Source organism: Physella acuta, unplaced genomic scaffold (genome assembly GCF_028476545.2).
Source record: "Physella acuta isolate Inbredline_101_S28 unplaced genomic scaffold, ASM2847654v3 ptg000076l, whole genome shotgun sequence".
NCBI lineage: Eukaryota > Metazoa > Mollusca > Gastropoda > Physidae > Physella > Physella acuta.
The window spans coordinates 470,576-492,786 of NW_026731596.1; the positions used below are offsets into that span (position 1 = coordinate 470,576).

Here is a 22,211-nt window from a genome sequence, read left to right on the forward strand (position 1 = left end):
CCTAAAATGACGTCATACCTCAGCCTACAACCCCTCCCCCCCCCCCCCTCAAAATTGCAGTTGAATTTTTTTTTAAAACATTGTCAAACTAGAGTATTTTAATCAATTCCTATTCCAATTTATTAAACCAGTTTTCTAAAACGCGAAATAACGTCTAAACTTCGTTTTCTAACATTGCTTTTTTATAATGCAAAAGTGTGACGTCGCACCATCTGAACCCCCCCCCCCCCCCTCCTCATCACACACCGTCACAAAATTAAGGACCCCTCCCCCTACGAGTGTGACGTCATTTATGGACGACTCCGAGGGGAGTGGGAGAGTATGTCGTCTAAATTTGCAGTTTAGTAAGTCCCCTTGCCATGTTTGTAAAGGGGGGGGGGGGGGTCAATTTGAATTTGCTGGTGGTTGAGAAAATATTCATTTAACTGGATATATGACCGGGATCACCCACCCACCCCCCCCCCCCCCCCCACACACACACACGTCACATACAACATGTGGATGTTTGTCGACTTAGTAACACCCCTCCTCCCCTCACCCCGCTTGACTTAAACGCTCTGGGAAAGGGGGGGGGGGTTCAGACATTTTTCTCCGGTGCATTTAAAACTTTCGGGGTGGGAGGGGGGGGGGGCGGGGGGTGTAAGTGTTATATTTTCCTTCATTTTAGTTTTTAAAATTTCGTTGGGTGGTGGGGTGGGCGTGATCCTGTGGGTGAGCAGTGCAATCACTCCCACCCTGGAAGATGACTGGAATAAACACTAGCCTTTAATGAAGTTTTGTGTGCGCTATAATATGTCTACGATCCTTAAGAAGTTAAGTATTCTAAGTTAAAAGGAGGCAAAGCTGCGAGCAAATCAGGAACATCGTTCATGCACCGGTTATAAGGACACTTAAGTTGCCGAGTCTGCCTGTTTTGAGATGCAAGCAGGCAAGACAAGAGTATGCATATGATTTTTATGTTTCTGTATATACTATGGGTCTTTGCAATCAGACAACATAATAAACCAAAATAAGCATAAACAGTTTACTATTTATGTGATAAATGTTATAAAAGTATCTAGATCTACATCTAGGCCTACCGGTTAGCTACAAAACTGAGAAATGGGTCATCTCGGGCCAGTGACCCTGCTGCGAAGCCGGCATTTCTAAATATAGCACAGCCTTTAACATATATTAAATACAACACTAACAGACGCCGCATAAAATATGCTTTCTTTTGAGAATAAGCATCGGTACTTTGCAAAGCTGCTTAAAGAAAGCACATAAATTGGCTTCTCTTTTGGGCGTACTACAGGGGATATGTTGTTATTAAATACTAGGCCAATTTCTAAATTAAATTTGATGAAAATTATAATACGTGAACTTTGGCCTATAAAAAAACCAACCAATCATGAAGCTGGAAACTCACTCGGTCGATATGCGACTTGTGAGGCGACACTTTGTTTTACTCTAATGCTTAGAAACAACGTAGCTGACTTTAGATTAGTGAAAATGAAAAACACAGCTACTTTTTGAACTTGATTGCTTTTAAATCGTTCATCAAAGGATTTTCTTTTCACATAGATATATCAAGACTGAAAATTTAGGTGTGTATTGTTTGTAGATCTTTCCCGGACTCCGTTAATTTATTTTAAAGTCTCTGACTCTGACTCTGATAGTCTGATGATTTGTCTGACTTTGGCCTACTCTGACTAGATCTAGAATCTAGATCTAATAATAAAACTACCCATCCTCAATTTTTTTTTTTTTTTACATTCCAGCCATTTATTTAATAATTTATCATGCTCTTGGGCTGCTAAAATTAAAAGCCGCTGGGTATATTTTAGTCTTACTAAGATTTTAGTGTGATAGATTTCATTGGAACTGGAAATACAATTTGGTAATCTATCGTTTTAAAATCGTCCGCGACTAGAAATGTGAAAAACAGGTGACTCCTTAAATTTTAATAATTATTTCACATTTTGAGGATTATTTATGTTTTTTAAAATACAAAAATGTTTCCTTGTTTCATTTATGTACCTGTTTTTAAACAATTGAATTAAAACTTTTCAGTAATAAATGAATACTAGATCTAGATTCTCTAGCGATGTTTCCAACAGATGCAACCATGCTCATTTACTAGATAGAAGCCATCATGTTTACGTTTTTTTTATAAGCTTATAGCGCGAGATTCAGGGGGAAGCCACTCTATTTTACAAATGGGGTCGGCGTGGTCGAGTCGGTAAAGCTCATGGTTGCTAAACTGAAAAGTCTGGAGTTCGAACCCTCGGGCAGATGAGGCTCGTTAGCTGGGGACAGCCACTCTTCTAGGAGAGACAACTCCAAAATTAAACAACTGCTGCCTTGTAGTTTGTTCTTGGTTGGACAAAGGCTATGGAAGCAAATCCAAAAAGAAAAGCAGGCTGAAATCGGAGTCAATGGCCTCAATGGCGCATAACCAATTGACACGTAACGCTTAATTGTGTTGGAGGCGTGGTCGAGTCGGCAAAAAGCTCATGGTTGATAAATTCGAACAAAGTCTCGAGTTCAAACCCACTGGCAGATAAATCTCGATCCCCTTCAACACTAATAATTAAGAACGAAGAAGAAAGAAGAAGAAGAAGACAAATGGCTGCTGTTTATATAGCAGATCTTGCTCGCAGACACTGCTGTTTAAACTTGATTTCTGGCCTAGAGTCTATATTGATATATTAGCCTATATTTACAATATTTAGCCATTGCCATTGATTTAGGTTTATTATTCATTTAAATATAGATCTAATATTTGACACAAACATATCACAATATATAGATCTAGATTTCTATTAAAGCCTTGACAATGAGGTAACATTTTCGTACATTAATAGCCGCCGGCGATTTTACGTACCCAAAACGATAGATTACCCACAATTTTTATTACATCCTGATCTTATATTAATAATTATTAATATAATTATTAATTTAGCCTAAACTAAAAGGCAAAGATTCTAAATTCTAGATCTAGATCTAGATTAAATTCTAATCTAGAAATATAGATCTAGTCTGTCTAGTCTAGCAATTAGTGAATTTATCTAATCTAGATTCTATCTAGATCTAAAATAATCTAATCTAGACCCTCTAGGTATCTAGATCTCTATAATTATATAATTCTATACAATTCTAGATCTAACTAAAGTCTAAAGTAGATTCAATGTAGATCTAGAGACTCTACTCTAACTCCAGATTCTAGATTAGTAATAGATCTAGTTCTAAGTTAGTAGATTCTAGATCTAGAAATCTAGTTGTCTAGTACTTACTAGATTCTAGATCTAGTAGGCCTATCACATTTTAAGTATAGTTATAGTATTAAGTATAGGCCTAAGTAATAACTAAGTACTAAAGTAGGCCTATTATTTTAATTTTTTTATTATAATTATTAAGAATCTGGATCTATTAAATTATTTTTTACCCTAATTAAATAAGTAGGTTTTTAGATTATTTTAGATACCAATGTCAGATAATAGACTCTTCCATAAAATAAGGCGTGTAAGGTTGATAGTAGTATTGTAATCTCGACAAATTTTATGGTTAGAAATTAGGTTTATATGTGATTTAGGGGTATATTAGGACTAGGGTTGGTGTTAGGGACAGGGTTAGCATTGACATTAGCCAGCAATGTGTGTATAACTACCAGTTACCTTATACCCCTTTTTTAAAGAAGATTCTATTATCGGACACTGGTATAAAAATTCCCCAGTGGAAGTGAATTGATAGAGATAGTAGACTGATTGAAAAGAACATTAACTTTAACAGCATATGGAACAGAAATCAGTGCTTAGAAGATGTTTATGACAAACAACATAAATGGTCTATAAAAAATGGTCCACGACCACCTATGCACTAATTTTATCTGCTGTGGGAACCTAGCGAGAATTGCCCAAATGGCCACAGCACTTAGCAAGCTATTGAGCATTTGGTGTTTCAGAAAATTGAGAAAACATAATTTGGCAAAAAGTCAAACTTATGCTGTTGTTTGTCATGTCTGTCTTCTTATATGTATGCGAGGCATGGACTTTCAATGCAGACTCCCAGAGACAGATTCAGGCCCTTGAAGTAAGATGTTGGCTCAGATTGCCAGGCAGGGATTTCATATAAATAACAAATTACTGACTAGTTCAAATTAAATGCATTTAATAAATAATTAATCAATTTTAAAAATTGACCTAGTATTAATAATAAGTTATTAGACACGAAATGAAAAATAATACAATAGAAAGTGAAAAAAATAGGCTTTACTAAATTAATATTATAATGTACATAAGCCTCCCTCAACCTAAATAAAAGAAAATACTTCATAATCATTGCTTGCATAGATCAGATTTTGCCCAATAGCCAAGTGACTGAATATAAAGCTAGTTAAGTTAATAGTAGAAAGTACCATTTTCATTGCTATATTGTGTAATCAAAACTAATTTGGCTTGTAACTAAAACTTATACCCAGTCCACATTCTATAATATGATATAGCCACTAATAAATTAAGCCCACCATAGAATTATTTTCTTTAGTTTAACATAGCTATAGTCATTTAATGGGTGAACAAACACAACAGCTAATCGACATAATTAGTTAGATCTTAACCTTTCTTCTTTCCCTGTAGACCCATTGTCAAGTACCCTTCAGGATTATTAGTGTTTAGCTATGTATTATAATTTGGTTAAAAAATTTGTCTTAGTATTTCATACCTCTTTCTACCCCATGTAGCTATCTGAATTCCATAGGCTTCAAAAATTTTCAGTCACTGTAATTAAAGTCTTTGATTAGAAGTTTTATCTCTATCCTACTGTCCATTTATTTATATCTTTATGCTTTTTTGGAGTTGTAGGGATTACATTTTTTTTTTGTAGTTGCTTATGGGAAGTTGTCAATATGAAACTAGTTTTTACATTTTAATCACATACAGAAATTAGTTAAACAAAGATTTTTTTAAAAAAATGCAAATATATTTGCTTTGCCATTCTAAAAGAAAATATCATTTTAATCTCTGGACTCAAAATTTAAATGTCTCAAGAAGCCCTATATATAAATGTCCCTCTTTATGAAGATACTTGTAATTAAAAAACTAAATTTTAACACAGAACCTAGCAGCAAAGTATTGTGGGGAAGGAGCAGGTATTTATTTGTACTGTTGTACATAATCTCTAGAACTATATGATTACATATGAGGGTAATTTGAAATATAGATGTTACATGTTAAATCAGACAGCACAACAGTTAGAAATCCAACTGCTAAAGATGAATTCAATGCAGGAAAATTGTTTAATGACTACTCTATTCTTTCTAATGCTATTTCTTATCAACTGTCACCTTAGTTGAGTAATTTATCAATTATACTAAGTAAATACTTTTTGGCAAGTATTTGGAACATGAAGTAACCGGTTTATTCCTTGGCTTTTGCTGATTCTTATATTAGTCTACATCTAAGTTTTTTAAACCAATAGAATGAATTGAAGCTATATGTTTATCAGAATAAGCTCTGTTTAGACAAACATTCACACAGAAAGATCTAAAAATACATTTACTTTTTTACATTATTCAGGAACCAAATAGATCTGGTATTAGTTTTGTTGTCCTTTACAGTACAGTAGACTTTAAAGAAATGACAAGTTATTTAACAGAATCATTCATCACTTAATTTTTGCTTTGTTTTGTTAGTTGATATTAGTTATAGTACTGTCATCAGAAAATTTTTGGTGATATTTTTCATCACTTACATAACTTTCTTGTCTTGTGTACAGTTCCTGTGTAATTTACTTAAACAAGAAAAGATGTTGTCCAACCTGTTTCACGCACATGGGGAGTTGTGTGCCAGTCACCCATGGGAAGTGCTCATCACTACAGTAACCATTACAATTTCTCTCATGTCTATGAGCCTGTGGGCCATCAACAGCAAAGTGTGTGGTTGGAATTACATCTGTCAGAATGAAGAAGTAAGTTTGTTATCATCATCTAATGAAAGAAACTTGGTGGGATTAACCTTTCATGAGACACTTCTTGCTTGACTCTCCATTGATTCAACTTGTTTATTGTCCTTAGGAAATAAAGAGCTCTGACATGATTATACTGTCTCTAACACGATGTCTTGCAATTGTATACATATATCTACAATTTAGAAATCTACGTAAATTAGGATCCAAATATCTCTTAGGTAAGTTATTGGTAGTTAGGTTTTCTCTACTTGACTATGTTAATCTAAGACATTCATATTGATCATATATACATAACTGATTATATTTATGTTTTTATTTTACAGGACTAGCTGGTGTCTTTACAATATTTTCCAGTTTCATTTTTAGTATTGCTATAGCAAACTTGATTGGGTTTGACCTCAATGGCCTCAAGTAAGTCTTTTTTTCAATCAAATTTAAATTCTGAAAATATTCCTAACTTTTGGCCAAAGTTCAGTATGGTAATGAAATAATTTTCTCCTGTATTATTTTCCCAGTGAAGCCCTGCCTTTTTTCCTGCTATTGGTTGACCTGTCAAAAGCTAGTGCACTGGCCAGGTTCTCCCTGACAGCACTTAACCAAGATGAACTACAGAAAAATATTGGTAGAGGCATGGCTATGATAGGACCATCAATTACTTTAGATGCTTTTGTGGAAACATTAGCAATTGGAGTGGGTACACTATCTGGTAAGTTGTTCTGGTAAAGTTATGCAATTTCCAAAACTAACAGGTTTTGATAGTTCAATGGGTGTGGCTGTCAAATACCACAGGTGACCAAAATTCCATGTGTTTCAGGAGTTAAGCAACTAGAAACCATGTGCTGCTTTGGTTGTCTGTCAGTGATCACCAACTACCTGGCCTTCATGACATTTTACCCTGCCTGCCTCTCTCTTGTGCTGGAAGTAAGTTCAACATTTGTATTAGTATCTCCACTTTATGTTGCCATATACCTTTTTCATGTCTTGTAGATGTTTTGAGCTTAAATATTTTTTTTTAATTTAATGCTACATTGAGGCATTTAGAAATAATTTGGTATATTCTGATTCAATTTAAAAAGAGTACCTGTGACTAGTTTGGCATACCTTTTTTATTTAATAAATAGATATCAAGAGATAGGAATCAAGGGAAGCCACTACAACAGCTTCAACAGTTAGCCAAAGTACTACAGAAAGAGGAAGAGGAGAAGAAACCCAACCCTGTAACACAGAGAGTAAAAATCATTATGGTAAGTATTAAGTTAGACAGGGCATTGTCAAGTTAGTAAATAGTATATTTTTATAACATTAGGATTTATATCTACCTGTTTTTAAAAATGTAACATTATTGATTTGAGCTAACCGGAATACTACATATTTTTAAACACTTGTATTAAAATAAATATATTGTGTTTATTTATAAATCAGAATTAAGTCATAGCATTGCCTTCCTGAAAGCTATATGCCTTGTTAAAACATAATAGACACAATTTCAATAAATTTTTCTCATGACAGTCTGCTGGATTGGTCCTTGTTCATGCCCACAGTCATTTGTTTGTTGGAGACAGCAGTGCTGCTGAAGGACACAGTAGTAGTGTGTCTGTAGACCAGCCCATTGATAAGCGTATTCATCCTGAGCTTCCTTTATGGCAGTTTGTTGCTGGAAGGTCAGAACATACTCACTCATAGCTACTCTTCTATCAATAGACATTTAAATTACCTTCTTAAATCAGATAGAACATGTAGAAAATTGCATTTTATCATTCTTTCATAATTTGTTTAAAATACACATTTTTTAGATTAAAACTATTTTTTGTTATACATTAATTTTGTATTTCTTCTTCAGATTTTTGACATTGAATTTGGAATACGGGTTGACTATACTTCTGGCTGCTGCTCTGACAATCAAGTATGTCTTTTTTGATGACAAGGTGGACCAGGAGGTTCAGAAGTTATTGAAACAAGCTAGTCATGATAACCAACACCGGATATCTGACAAACCTGTAGAAAAACCTAAAGTAGCTGCCCTTGCTCCAGCACCAGAAGTAAAACCTGTCTGTAAGTTAAGTTCTTCCTTGAGTAGCTTGCAGTTGTCTTTTAGAGTAGATTTTCTTTGGTACCAGTAGTTTAAAAAAAAAATTCTGATTGCCCAAGAGCAAACAGATTATCAGTGAATGATTTGTCCATTCTAGTGACCCCTAGCAAGCCTGTAGCCAAAGAAGAACCAGTGAAGAAAGATGAAGCTAAGCCAGCTTTTTTCTTGGGCTCTCAGGACATGGATGAAAACAGCAGCTCTGAGGATGACAGCAAGGAAGACAACTCCAAGTCTCTACATGATAAAGACACTCAAACAGACTTGGAAACAGTACCTGATTACAAGTCAGCTAATGGAACTATTGTTCCCTGGAGTCAAGCACACACAGAAAATGACAAGCTGCCTCGAACTCTAGAAGAATGTGTTGCCATCATGAACTCTGATGTGAGTACTGCTACAGAACTGTTGTTTACTTTTATTTTCATATTTCATGTTTTGTGTACAAGATGTTCTATATAAAAAATTGTAATGATTGAATCCACAATTTGTTACAGGTTGGACCTGCAGCTCTTACAGACGAGGAGATCAAAATGTTGGTGAAATCTAAACACATCCCTGCCTACAAACTGGAGAGTATGTTGAGTGATCATACTAGAGGAGTTTCCATCCGGTATGTCTCCTGATAATAAAGCCACTTTTTCTTTTTTCTTGATATCTATAAACAGTGGTGTTTTTCATTTCCTTGTTCCATTTCAGGCGTCAGATGTTAAGTGCTGACCTAGTTTCTACAACCGCTTTAGATAAGCTCCCATTCATGCACTATGATTATAAATATGTAAGTATTTTTTATTTACCCTTGAATATAGTCCCTTATCTAAATAACCTATATATATGTAATTTGTTTACTATATCAAACACTATCTCTTTAAACTATTTCTAATGTACAATCATTATAAAAGTAGGCTAAAAATACTGCAATGTTTTTTTTCCATTTGATACATCAAAATAGAGTAACTCTGCAATCTTTGTTTAAAGGTTGAAGGAGCCTGCTGTGAAAATGTGATTGGCTACATGCCTGTCCCTGTTGGTGTGGCTGGACCTTTGCTGCTGGATGGTGTCCGCTACCATGTTCCTATGGCAACTACAGAGGGCTGTCTAGTTGCTAGCACTAACAGAGGATGCAGGGCTTTAGAGGTAAAGCTCTAATGCCCTCAGTCTTTCACTTCATTTTACATTTTTTAAAGGGGAATTTCCTTTTCAAATTCTTTTTTTTTTTTGGAAAAAAAATTGTATAAATGACTGTTAAACTGTCCAAAAAGAATCCAAATTATACAAAGTAATAAAGAAATCCACATTTTTGTAACTATGTCTTCATAACAGCTTAGTGGTGGAGTCAGGAGTAGGATAACCAATGATGGCATGACCCGTGGCCCAGTTGTACGTTTCCCATCAGCAGTAAGGGCAAGGTACTAAAATTGTTTCTTAAACTTTTTGATCAATAGTGTGTATTACATTTGTCTTTCTGTTTGGATATTGACATAAGTGGCTAACATGGCTTAATGTTTGTTCCAGTGAAGTCAAGCAATGGCTGGAGAACCATGACAACTTTGATTTAGTCAAAGAGTGCTTTGATGCCACTAGCAGGTGATTATTTTTATTGGAACTTAAAACTTTTAAAAAATAAAACTGTTGTCCTTTGTATTTACACTAATAACAACATTTTGTGTTAGAGAATAGTTTTTTTTATCTTAGTTGAATTTTGTCTAGTTCATTAAATTTGTGATTGATTTGATGATTGTCATGCTAATGAAACAATTATACTAATCAGATTTGCTCGCCTGAAGAAGCTTCATGTGGCAATAGCAGGAAGAAATTTGTACATTAGATTTGTGTCAACAACTGGTGATGCTATGGGCATGAACATGCTGTCAAAGGTAAGACTTGCTGTACTTGAGTGGTTAAGTGTTGTCTTACTTGCTAGTATGTTTTTAGTAACTATTGTATACAGCATATAGTAGTAAAATTCTTTCATGTCAGGGCTCAGAGAAGTCACTGAACATGCTTGTGGAGAAGTTCCCTGATATGGAGATCATTAGTCTCAGTGGAAATTTCTGCACTGACAAGAAGCCAGCTGCCATTAACTGGTGAGTACACACAGCAATTGGTGCACCTATCTCAGCACTAAAGTAAACCACATGCAAGTTTAATTAATTTCTTTTGTAGTCATTCAAAAGAACCACCTGTTGTAGTGGATATAGTTAACTTGTTTGTGTTACAGGATTGAGGGTAGAGGCAAGTCTGTAGTTTGCGAAGCCATTGTAAAGTCCCATGTTGTAAAAAATACACTGAAGACCACAGTAGCAGCATTGATTGATCTGAATGTTAGTAAAAACTTGATTGGCTCTGCTATGGCTGGCAGTATAGGAGGATTTAATGCCCATGCTTCTAACATTGTTACAGCCATATTTATTGCTGCTGGACAGGTCAGTATATTACTTCATGTTTCATATCACAGCAGCTCTTTGTCTTGTTTCATAGGCTTCCATTTTTCTTAGAAACTCCATAACAAATATAGAAAGAATATTGAAAAGGACTGAAATGGTTAAAACAATAATAATCCTCATCACCTGACAATGTTGACTAATTATTTTTCTGAAATATGAGATTGTTTCATGAAAAATCCTTGCCAGCTCATTGTCATAGGCAGAAAGACAATAACTTTTTAGAGAATAAAAAATTACTTAAGTAAAATGAAAGTTATTTTCTATTAGCACAAAGCTTAAATTTTGTTTTGTAGGATCCAGCACAGAATATATCTAGCTCTAACAAAGCTTAAATTTTGTTTTGTAGGATCCAGCACAGAATATATCTAGCTCTAACAAAGCTTAAATTTTGTTTTGTAGGATCCAGCACAGAATATATCTAGCTCTAACAAAGCTTAAATTTTGTTTTGTAGGATCCAGCACAGAATATATCTAGCTCTAACAAAGCTTAAATTTTGTTTTGTAGGATCCAGCACAGAATATATCTAGCTCTAACAAAGCTTAAATTTTGTTTTGTAGGATCCAGCACAGAATATATCTAGCTCTAACAAAGCTTAAATTTTGTTTTGTAGGATCCAGCACAGAATATATCTAGCTCTAACAAAGCTTAAATTTTGTTTTGTAGGATCCAGCACAGAATATATCTAGCTCTAACAAAGCTTAAATTTTGTTTTGTAGGATCCAGCACAGAATATATCTAGCTCTAACAAAGCTTAAATTTTGTTTTGTAGGATCCAGCACAGAATATATCTAGCTCTAACAAAGCTTAAATTTTGTTTTGTAGGATCCAGCACAGAATATATCTAGCTCTAACAAAGCTTAAATTTTGTTTTGTAGGATCCAGCACAGAATATATCTAGCTCTAACAAAGCTTAAATTTTGTTTTGTAGGATCCAGCACAGAATATATCTAGCTCTAACAAAGCTTAAATTTTGTTTTGTAGGATCCAGCACAGAATATATCTAGCTCTAACAAAGCTTAAATTTTGTTTTGTAGGATCCAGCACAGAATATATCTAGCTCTAACTGCATGGTACTCATGGAACCAACTGGGCCATTGCATGAAGACCTGCATATCACTTGCACCATGCCGTCCATTGAAGTGGGAACTGTTGGTGGTGGAACTATCCTACCTCCACAAGCTTCCTGTCTGGAGGTAAACTTGCAGTTTTATAAAGTCTTTGGTTTACCTGTTAAATGGCATATTTTTACCATGTTAAAATTTTTGAAATGTTTGATAAAATGAATGTTTGTGTCTGGAGTTAAAGTTGCAGTTTTATAAAGTCTTTGGTTTACCTTTTAAATGGCATATTTTTATTATGTTGAAATGTTTGATAGAATGAATGTTTGTGTTGTAGATGCTTGGTGTGAAGGGCTCCAATAATGAGGCACCAGGAAGTAATGCCTGCCGTCTGGCTCAGATCATCTGTGGCACAGTTCTAGCTGGTGAACTCTCTCTTATGTCTGCCCTGGCTGCTGGCCATTTGGTCCAGTCTCATCTTAAACACAACAGGTACTTATGTTATCTGCTTCAACTTCTTGTTTCACTTTTAACTCTTGCCCTTCCTGCCAGCCTAACTAAAACATGTGCTTGTGTTCCAGATCTACTCTCAACATGGCCCCAACAGCAGTAAAGCCTGCAGACATTCCTGTTTTAAAACATGCTGCAACTGTTGCAGGAATGTGCACCAGTAAAGCTTCATAAGTGAACCAGTTTCTAGAGCCTAGCTAGATTACTACATTACATACTTTATACAGCTACAATAGAGAACTATTAGAATAAATGTTATCATCATTAATTTTAAAAAACATGCATTTTTATGCTGGTTATCATTGCTTTTAATTTTTCTATAAAAATAATATTATTCTTTGGTTTTATTTAATAATTCCATCAATTATTATTGTTTATATTTATCTCAAGTAGCAATTAAAAACCAAAGGATTTCAAACTTATAAAATGTTTTCTTAAAAACATCTATAAAGTTTTAAAATAAATACCTTTAGATTAACAACAGTATCTAAATAGCTATCTTTAAAAATGGTGTTTATACAAGGTTTCAAACAAAAGTAATCAACAGAGCAAAAATAACATGGCAGCTTTATCAGTCATTGTTTTATGAGTAAGATAATAATTCTGAACACTTGAGATATTTTGTTAGCTCTGACCACAAGCCTTCTATGGGTACCACACTATTTTAGTAAGTCAAGACCACACTTTTTTGTCTTCTCATGAAGCTGAACTTGGAATTTTTAAAATTCATACTTAATTTTATTTGTATTCATGAGCTAGCTGAAATGTAAAAACTTAAGTTAAATATTAACCCTGCTATACTGACGAGCTTTTGATTGATGTTTGATTCTAAAAAAAGTATACATTTCAAATTATGTTCAGGTATTATTGTGTCTGTTGTGTTTAGCTAGATTTATAAATTTAATTTAACCACTTTTATTTATCAGTCACATCAGCTTTAAATCTGTTATGTTTAATGCATGTTCTGAATGTTTTCAAGTGAGAGATTACTTGGGATGGTTGAAGGTATAAGATGTTTGTGTCAAAGGGATCTTTGGTCCATCAATTAGAACAGTTATAGTGTTTTTACTACTAGTATTTGTGTCTGTGATTTACAATTTTTATTTATAGAACATATAGGGCATCAGCTAACCATATTTAAATAAAGTTATTTAAAATTGTTGCCATATTTACTTTGAAAATAGTTTTAAACTAGTATTTAAAGATCTTGATTCCTGTCAACCTTACTTCCAACTGAAGATTACAGCAGGCAACTATAAATGTGCATTTCAATATCATCTATTTCTCCAAAAGTCTCAGCTCATTGTTAGTATCTTAAACTGCATTCATAACCATATAGAAATACTGGTTCTCATATTTTAAACAATCTACAATTTTATACCTCTACATTAGAGTTTCAGATATAAATATTTGTATTTACTAGAAAATAATTTTTTAAATTGCTGAGTGATTCTTCATTTTGTTTAATGCACATAAAATGTTTTACTGATTTGCATCATGTTACCTACAAGCTATGTAAAAATGTTCATAAAATTTTTAATTTTTTAAATTGGTGAGTGTTGTTGAGCCTCTCTTGTTGCATGATGTCATGTTTCATAATGTCATGGGTGTGTAGCTTATATTGTGCTTTTTTAAACTACTTTAAGTTCAGATTTTAAAACAAGCTGAGCTGTTTTTATATTTTTATTCTACCTGTATGGAACATGAAAGAACATATGTTAAGGAATATAGAAGAACATAGGTAAACAACAGCCCTGTTACAGTTCTATATTTATAAGTAACACTAAGTTGGTGCATTCTTTTAACACTGGCATGTTTTTTTTTTTAATATCTTGACTCAACTGATTGTGTAAACTTTTTGACCTGAATTAATTAATCAAGATCAACTATGAAGTATAAAATCTGTTATAAAAAGCATACATATAGGGTAAACAATAACATTGTGAACAGAGCTGATAAGCAAGTGATGAGTTGTATTTTCTCTGTGTGTGTGTTGTTATTTTATGAAACTTTCGTGGTGAACACACCACCTCTGGTGAGTTGTTACAAGAGATTTGCAATCAACCATTTTGTCCAAAACTGAAAGCAATCTGCTATTGATAGTGATTATTTAAAAAAAAAGTTCCAAGACTAATGCTAGTCAACTGTATTTTACTTAAGTACTGTACATCTGTACTGATTTGACTGTTTCCACTTAGTTTTACTTGTGCCAGGATGGGAAATAGTTCTACCATCCCTAGTGTTAGCTAGTGTTTTTCTGTGATAATTGAATCTCAAATAGTCAGGTACCAATATGTAATAGGACAACCATCAGACGATTCATTATTAGTTGTATATGCATAACTTACTCAAGAATATTCACAATACATGTTATTTGTATCGGTTAGTGTAACATTATACCAGTCTGTAATATAAGTGCTTTAAAATGCTTAACAACCTAAGACATTAATTGGACACATTTGAAGAGTATAAAGGACTGGTAAAATAAGGGTAAATAAATTACCTTTGTTGTAATTGTATAGTAAAATACGTCATTGCCAAGTTTGATCAAAAACAACTCATGAAATGAACTTTGTAATCAAGACAAGAAAGGTGGATAAATTTTGACACCTGTTTGTGATTTGTGTATAATTTATGTTCACTGAATTTTTTTCAGAGTCTGACTACTTTGGTTGTTTTTTTTTTAAATCTAAACTGGTCACATCAACAAAGACTCCTCTATTTCATCAATCTAAATTTTTAACAAGTTATTGCAAGAACAAACTGCTATAGTCAATCTTTTTTAACTAGTTATTTTTTTTTTTCTAACCAATTGACAACTTTTCTGGAAATGGTTTATTTGAAATATATTTTTTTTATACTTTCATAAAAGTAAGCTATTCAGTATATAAATTGGTGAATTAAAAATTAAATCTCTGGAATTTGTGTTGTGTAGCTATCTTATGTTGTGAAATATATGACTAGTGTGTTCTTCTCCATTGATACATGTGGAACTAGCCCTGCCACAGAGCAAGGGGTCAACAAGTGTAAGAGGTAGGTCAGGAAATGTTTTGTACACAGGTCAATATGAGATGTTGGCTTATGCTATGTCTTGAAGTCGGATGTAGTTTGAGAAGACCATCAAGTAGATACCTACACATTGGAAAGTGACAAAGCTGTAAAGAAACCAGTATACTGTAAATTGTTAAGAGATTATTTAATGGCATAAGCAACTGACACATGGGGGGAAAAGTTCTTAAATAAAAACTAGTATAGTTTCTCAATTTTAAAATATTTTTAGAAAAATAATTGTTTCGGACGGTAGGCAGTCAGATTTCACAATTTTAGTTTAAGGGACATAACTAGCAATAACAAAGGTTTTCACAGTAATCTATCAACATGGTGTTGTCACAATTCTAAACTAAGGTAAAGAGCAGGACAATCGAACGAAAGTATAATAATCATTAAAAAAGTTTTAAAAAACCCACGTTTTCTGATTGAACTAAAAAGTAGAAAATAAATACTATACATCACAATAATGCAAGCGATCACTCTACTATAAGCTAGGAATGTTGGGATATTTTTCCTAATTAACATAGATTAGAATGATAAAATGTACACAGATTAATCCTATAATATACCCCATTGATAAAAATACCAAATTTATCATTCTAGGCCTAATAGTTTTTTTTATATGAATTTTTAAAGTTGTGTATTAAACCTGTTATATATCACTGTAACATCGGATTTAATTGTGTGATTGGCTTTAGGCTTGCATACCACTGCTGCTATTCGAGATATAATTATAAAACTTTGCACATTAGTGCTAGAGAGTGTGGGCAATAGAAATATGAAAGTAAAATCAAAATTTGATGAAGGATAATTAGAACTAATCAAGTCAAATTAAAGTGAGGGGTGCTGTTCTATATAGGTCAATATGCAGACTGAAAGTCTATGTTTTTTTTTTAATATTAAAATTGAAACTTTGCTAGAGGGTGGGGGCAATAGAAATATAGAAAAAAAATATATTGAGTATGACTGCATATAATTAAAAAGTCCTATGAAAGGGTGTTGCACCCTTTTATAGTAATTATAGTGACTGCAACGGACGTATGTCCAGAATGTTACTATAATAGATAGGATACATTTTGGTTATTGATACTGAAGCATGTAATAAGAAGAATGCTGAAAAATAAAACTAGGAATGGTGTGTTAAAGCACTCAACTACTAACATGCAAGTCTTAAGCTCAGATCTCAGACGAGTCTGTCTGTGCAGCGTGCAGCATCCACCAAGCTCAGATGAGTACCTGACCCAAGGGAAAGTAAAGATAGCTTGGCAGAGAGCTAACCACACCATCACTTCATGTGCATGGGTCAAGAAACAGATACTCTACTTCAGCTGCTTTATGGATGATGGATTGACAGGTCCAAAAGGGAAACTACTTTAATATACTAGGGCCTTTATAAGACCCTATTGATATTTTGGTACAACTAAATTACTAATCAATAGAAAAACCTTAAATTCTTGTAAAAGTTTATTAAGCTAAGTGTTAATTTGTACCAAATCAGAAATTACAGCTTCCCTGTCTATCTGCTTATATGAATATATATATTGGCAACATGCAGTGATTTAAATCCGTATTGTTTGTTGTTATTTGTTTTTTGTTACTTTTTATTATTAAATGTAAAAATTGTATCCTAAATTATTATGAATAATAATTATCATGCCTTTTTCATGTCATTCTAAATTCACTGCCTTATTAATTAGTACCCCCCCCCCCCCCATGTCAATTGCTGCACCTTTTGTTTATTATTTACTAATGTCATAAGCATAATTATTACAAATAATTAAATAAGTTTATCACCAAGCTTCTTTACTTATCATAACCAATAATAGGCCCAGACTTACTTTATCAATCGATACATATAGTTATAGTATATAGCATTAGTTATACTAAGAAATAGGCCTATAACTTATTTATAGTATAAAGTATAATAGTATATTAAAGGCTATTAGTAGTATTAGCCTTAAATCTAAGTAAGTAGGTATGTGTGAAATGCTTAACACTATTTAATGTAAGCCTAAGCTTCTTGCCTGTCGGTTTTAATAGATAACTTGATCAACGTATTTTATCTAGTTTTAACAGTGCCACCCACAATTTAAATTCTTTCCAACTTCGAAAACTACGTCATTGGCAATATTGCGCGTATTTTATCGATAATAGGTAATGCGGTGCTAAACCGACGCCATGGCGTTGTCAAGGCCGAAGCGCTAGCTCGGGGATTTGACATGTATGATAACTCGTAAGCAGAAGTAGTAAGTGCCATAAAACCGTTATTATAATAATATTTGTTTATTTAATGGACACTTACAACTAATGGCAAGACACTTATAATGTGTTTAATACGTAAACTTATTTAAAATGTGACAGCACCGTACGGGACATGTTCGCGAGATAAACTCATTAGAATCGTGCGATCGATTTCGGCTTAAAGATTGTCATAATGGCGGTAATTTTCTAATTGAAACATATAATACGACTACACTAGAATATCTATATCGAATATTTCTAAAAACTCGATTCCAACAGTGAGACTCGGCATTCTTCGGAAAAGGGCGAGTTTTTATAAAGACTGCATCGAAAAGTCCGGATGTTGAATACCGAATCGAAACAGCGGAAGTCGGAATGCCTAACTATAAGCTATCAAAACGTGGGTCGCCGAAGTAAAAGTTATATTACTATGTAACTATTGATTAGATAAATATTAAATAATAGTCAAATACTATTGACTTTTATTAGGGAGCTTGTAGAGAGTCAACAGTATTAGAAACTGTAAGAAAATCACGGCGCCCCACGTTTTTGATAGCTTATAGTAGAGTGATCGCTTGCATTATTGTGATGTATCGTATTTATTTTCTACTTTTTAGTTCAATCAGAAAACGTGGGTTTTTTAAAACTTTTTTAATGATTATTATTTTCTACTTTTTAGTGTTTGTCTGTTTGTTTGCATGTAAATCTTGCTATCGATTTTATCTTTTCACTTTTTTTTTGGGTAAACGAAGACAACTCGTAAAAAGACAACTCGTAAAAAGACAACTCGTAAAAAACACGTTGTGTGAATACGTTACTGACTAGAACACATAGATTTGAACCCGTGTCGAGTGGGATAGCAATCGTGTGCCCAACCACTCGACCATATCGTCTCCCCCAAACTGGCCACCAGTTGTTACGTTATGGTTGTTTGTACACAAACACAGCGTGACAACTACTCAGTAAGCAAAAAGAGGGGGAGTGCCGAACCTTGTTTTCATCAAATTACAGTTACTGGGTAATGTCCCTTTTCCCCCACGTTTTTTGGTACAATTATTAGCGGTCTAAAATGATCAATAAAATGTTTCCATGGATTAATTTAGTAATAATAACAATTGAATATTCAATGGTCATCCAAAAGAAAGCTTCCCTGAAAATTTCAGCGCGCTAGCTAACTGGGAAGTGCCAGAAATTTCGATCGCAAGATTGGATTGGAAAGACAAACAAACACAGAAAGACACAGAGAAAGCAAGTTAAAGAAAACGTGGGAAAAAAAAAAAGAAGGATCTATCTAGATCTAGATCTATAGATTATTTCTGACACTAAACATTGTTCTATTCATTTTCTACTTTAGTAATATTTTTTTTCTAGAATCTAGGGGAGAATTTTTTGGTAAAACTCCATTTTAGTAAATTTTACTCCTCGCTTCACGACTTCACGTCCACCTCCAGATGAGCGTACTTTTTATTATTAATAACTAGATCTATACGAGCCGACCCGCGGCGTATCATACGCCGATATTTAGTTGTTTTATTTTCTACTTTTCAGTCATTCATAATGTGTGAATTTGACAGTATCAACGCTGCCACTGAAAATATTTGCTTTAAAACACTATCAGTACTGAGTAGGCCGTTAAGGACGATACCCCCCCCCCCCCCCCCCCCACCCTCCTTTCCACCAACCCCAAATACTCCAAAATAGAGTTGTACCGAATTTTATACCAGTCACCAGTATCCGATAAAATGAGGTAGAATCTTCTTTAAAAAGGGGGTGTGTAGGTTACTGTAGTAAATACACACATTGCTAACCCTGTCCCCAACCCTAGACCTACCTTACCATACGCCTAACCCTAATTACTAATTTCCAATCCTAAAATTAGTCGAGGTTACAATTTTACTAACAACCCAACACACCTATTTTATGGAAGTCTATTATCGAACATCGGTACCTAAAATCATCCGGCCCTTCCTAGCCTCTGATCTAAAACAAATTTGTTTTTACTAAAATAATAGATCTAGTAATGAGTTCAATTAAAAATTATTTTTAAGATATAGGTTTTCTACAAGTATGTTTAAAACTGCTATATTATAGTTTAGCCCATTCCTTTTCTCTGAATCAAGCATTCAATTTTTTTCTCAGTCAGTTACTCTAAATTTAATAGAATTAAAATGTAGTATTATAAATATACTAGAAATAAAACTTTTTATGTCTAGTATAAAAAACATAATTACATCTATTGATTTCTTTTGGTCCAGAAAATGAGCTCACAACGTGGCAACGTTTCTCGCACACGAAAACAGAAATATCAGAATAACAGAGCCTTCAAAAATGATATGCATGATAAATCTGACAAAACAAAACTCATTAACAACTTGAATTTTGAAGGCATTTGTCTTCGCTGTAAGGATATAATTCAATGGAAAATAAAGTACAAAAAATACAAACCATTATCCCAGCCTGCTACATGGTAAGATAAGTTAAGAGAACTTATGCTGTAAATTTTGATATTTTATCCATGTGTAGGCCTAAATAAAATAAAATTGTTGAAGAAATGTTTAATTAAACTATTTAAAATTAATTTAGTGTCAGATGTCACAACAAAACTGTGAAGAGAGCTTATTACACAGTGTGTCAGCCTTGTGCAACCCAAGTTAAAGTTTGTGCTAAATGTAATACCAAACAAGATAGTATAATACAGTAAGTATGACATTCTCTTGTGAAAATTTGTCTTATTTCAGAACAAGTTTTTTTTAAAATCAGCTCTATTCTTTTTTTTTTGCTTGTTAAGTCGGTTCATAACATCAATGAAAATACGATACTTGCAATGGATCCATGTAATGTACTTATGCAGTAGAAACTATTACATATTTCAGGGTGGGGCAGAGTGAGGAAGAAAAAAAAGCCCAAGAAGAGCAATTAAAATTTGAAGTTCAGCACTTAAAGGAAAGGCAGAGAAGTGAGTTTTACTTTTTCCCTAGTCCTAAAGAATTTTTTATCTTGAATTCCTGCATAAGGGTGACCATAATTAAATTGGCAAGTATAGCTGCAATTTTAGAAATTTTTTTTTCAACATAGATCATTCTCGTTCTTCTGGGAGGTCTTGTTTCTTGAGTTTAACTAGATGCTTTCTGAAAGTTTGCTACTGTTTTTAAAATTGTACTTAGGTCACAGTGTCTACCTTTTGGCATATCGTTTATAAACCCTGCATAATAAAAAGCATTTAAGCGCATTGAAAATAAACAAACTTTCTCTATTTAGTAAAAACATTGATTGATAAAATGTGTAAAAGTTAAAAAAAGATTTTATAAATTAAAAGACGAATGCTTTTTTACTATCTCGTATATAGAGTACAAAGGAAGCATTGTATTCAAGCATAAAAATCACATGAAATTTTTTTCAGTTTTCCACCTCAGTACTTCATCATATAAGGAATATTGAGGACTTATTTTAATCAGGCAATAATTATAAATCAGATTTGTCAAAATTTCGGCATTTTATGCGTATTCAAGTCTGAAAAACTGTGATTTGCAATTATGTCCTGTCTTCTCTTCTCCTTCGTTCTTAATTTTAGTGCTGGAAGGGATCCCCTCCAGCACAATTAAGCGTTACGTGTCAACTGGTTATGCGCCACTGAGGCCATTGACTCAGATTTCAGCCTGCTTTTCTTTTTGGATGTGCTTCCATAGCCTTTGTCCAACCAAGAACAAACTACAAGGCAGCAGTTGTTTGATTTTGGAGTTCACTCCTGGAAGAGTGGCTGTCCCCAGCTAACGAGCCTCATCTGCCTGAGGGTTTGAAATCGAGACTTTTCGGTTTAGCAACAATGAACTTTACCGACTCGACCATGCCGACCCCTAATTCTGTCCGTATGAGTACAGTTCGGCTTAGTAGATGAAATTTCATATATAAGGATTATATCAATTTGTAGTTCTGTATAAACTCTTCAGCGATTTCTGATAACCGGAAGTGGAACTTTTTAAACTTTTATTTGTTCAAGAGCCTATAACTTCACTATTTTAGATAGATAAATAAAATTTCACATATAAGTAAAAGATCTAATTTTCTGCCTTCTTTCAAATTTTGAGTATATGATGACCGGAAGTAGTAATTTACACTATTTCCAATTTCTCAAAAACATATTTGAATTTATAAAGTTCTAATAATATTCGGCACAATTAATAAATTATACACATATTGTTTGCCATTCACGTAGTGTTATATAAGGATATTGAGAAAGTTTAGGTGAGATCACTCCTGGTTTATTTATAACATTTTTCAGTGCATTTAAAAGCCTATTATTTTTATAAAGGTTTATTAGTTCTACTGTATGGCAAATCTGACCAAAATGAACTACTACTTTGCAGGAACTTTATATCGACATATTGAGAAGGGAGAGAATCCTGAAGATGTTCTTGGGGCAACTGCTTTCAAAGATGATTTGGATGATGATGAAGAAGATGATGAAGACAGTAGTGATGAAGATTTTTAGCTATTATTTACAATAAAACTATACAGTCATTAAAAATGCTTGCCGGTTGAATGGTTGTAAATCATAGTTCATGTACGTTACACATACATACACTAAATCAGTTTGTATAAATTACTTTATATATGAAGCAACAAATTCAAGTTTCTTTTAGAACGTCTTCACAGTGGCTACCACATTTATTTAGCTCTAATTCTAATAAATAGAAAGGGGTTGCAGTTATGGTGGACCATAGAAATGAATCTAAATGCACAATTCATAGCTTAAATGTGTCAGCATATGTATTTTCATGAATGAAGAAAACTAAAATCAACAAATGGTGTGAAGTTCAATTTTTTTTTTTACCCTGTAAGGGTAGCTTTAGCAAATTTATGATTTACATTTG

The 22,211-nt window shown here is 33.5% G+C and overlaps 2 protein-coding genes across 6 annotated transcripts; both read left to right on the forward strand.

The window, feature by feature from the left end:
- Positions 1-1,423: 1,423 nt before the first annotated feature.
- Positions 1,424-14,864, forward strand: LOC131953588 (3-hydroxy-3-methylglutaryl-coenzyme A reductase). Its single transcript, XM_059316828.1, has 21 exons — positions 1,424-1,586; positions 5,755-5,946; positions 6,053-6,164; positions 6,270-6,357; positions 6,462-6,652; positions 6,761-6,867; positions 7,068-7,190; positions 7,456-7,607; positions 7,787-7,998; positions 8,133-8,419; positions 8,530-8,645; positions 8,732-8,810; positions 9,011-9,169; positions 9,356-9,441; positions 9,548-9,619; positions 9,804-9,909; positions 10,013-10,119; positions 10,254-10,458; positions 11,515-11,673; positions 11,876-12,030; positions 12,120-14,864. Exons 2-21 carry the CDS (start codon positions 5,785-5,787, stop codon positions 12,220-12,222), a joined length of 2,781 nt encoding a protein of 926 aa, XP_059172811.1. The 5' UTR covers positions 1,424-1,586; positions 5,755-5,784; the 3' UTR covers positions 12,223-14,864.
- Positions 14,865-15,062: 198 nt separating this feature from the next.
- On the forward strand, positions 15,063-21,880 carry LOC131953602 (uncharacterized protein C9orf85 homolog). 5 transcript variants are annotated; one of them, XM_059316889.1, is made up of 5 exons: positions 15,063-15,081; positions 19,596-19,807; positions 19,924-20,037; positions 20,214-20,296; positions 21,705-21,880. In XM_059316889.1, the coding sequence occupies exons 2-5, from the start codon at positions 19,599-19,601 to the stop codon at positions 21,827-21,829; spliced, it is 531 nt and encodes a 176-aa protein (XP_059172872.1). In that variant the 5' UTR covers positions 15,063-15,081; positions 19,596-19,598; the 3' UTR covers positions 21,830-21,880. The 5 variants fall into 5 exon arrangements, with proteins under 5 accessions (XP_059172872.1, XP_059172844.1, XP_059172835.1 ...); XM_059316861.1 differs by lacking the exon at positions 15,063-15,081 and adding an exon at positions 15,350-15,453; XM_059316852.1 differs by lacking the exon at positions 15,063-15,081 and adding an exon at positions 15,395-15,479.
- The last annotated feature ends 331 nt before the right edge of the window (positions 21,881-22,211 follow it).

Coding starts and splice junctions, on each gene's coding strand:
- LOC131953602 (XM_059316889.1), top strand. CDS start 19,599: ATGAGCTCACAACGTGGCAACGTTTCTCGCACACGAAAACAGAAATAT. Junction 19,808..19,923: donor TTATCCCAGCCTGCTACATG/GTAAGATAAGTT, acceptor AAATTAATTTAG/TGTCAGATGTCACAACAAAA. Junction 20,038..20,213: donor AAACAAGATAGTATAATACA/GTAAGTATGACA, acceptor TACATATTTCAG/GGTGGGGCAGAGTGAGGAAG.
- LOC131953588 (XM_059316828.1), top strand. CDS start 5,785: ATGTTGTCCAACCTGTTTCACGCACATGGGGAGTTGTGTGCCAGTCAC. Junction 7,608..7,786: donor TGGCAGTTTGTTGCTGGAAG/GTCAGAACATAC, acceptor TTTCTTCTTCAG/ATTTTTGACATTGAATTTGG. Junction 8,420..8,529: donor TTGCCATCATGAACTCTGAT/GTGAGTACTGCT, acceptor AATTTGTTACAG/GTTGGACCTGCAGCTCTTAC.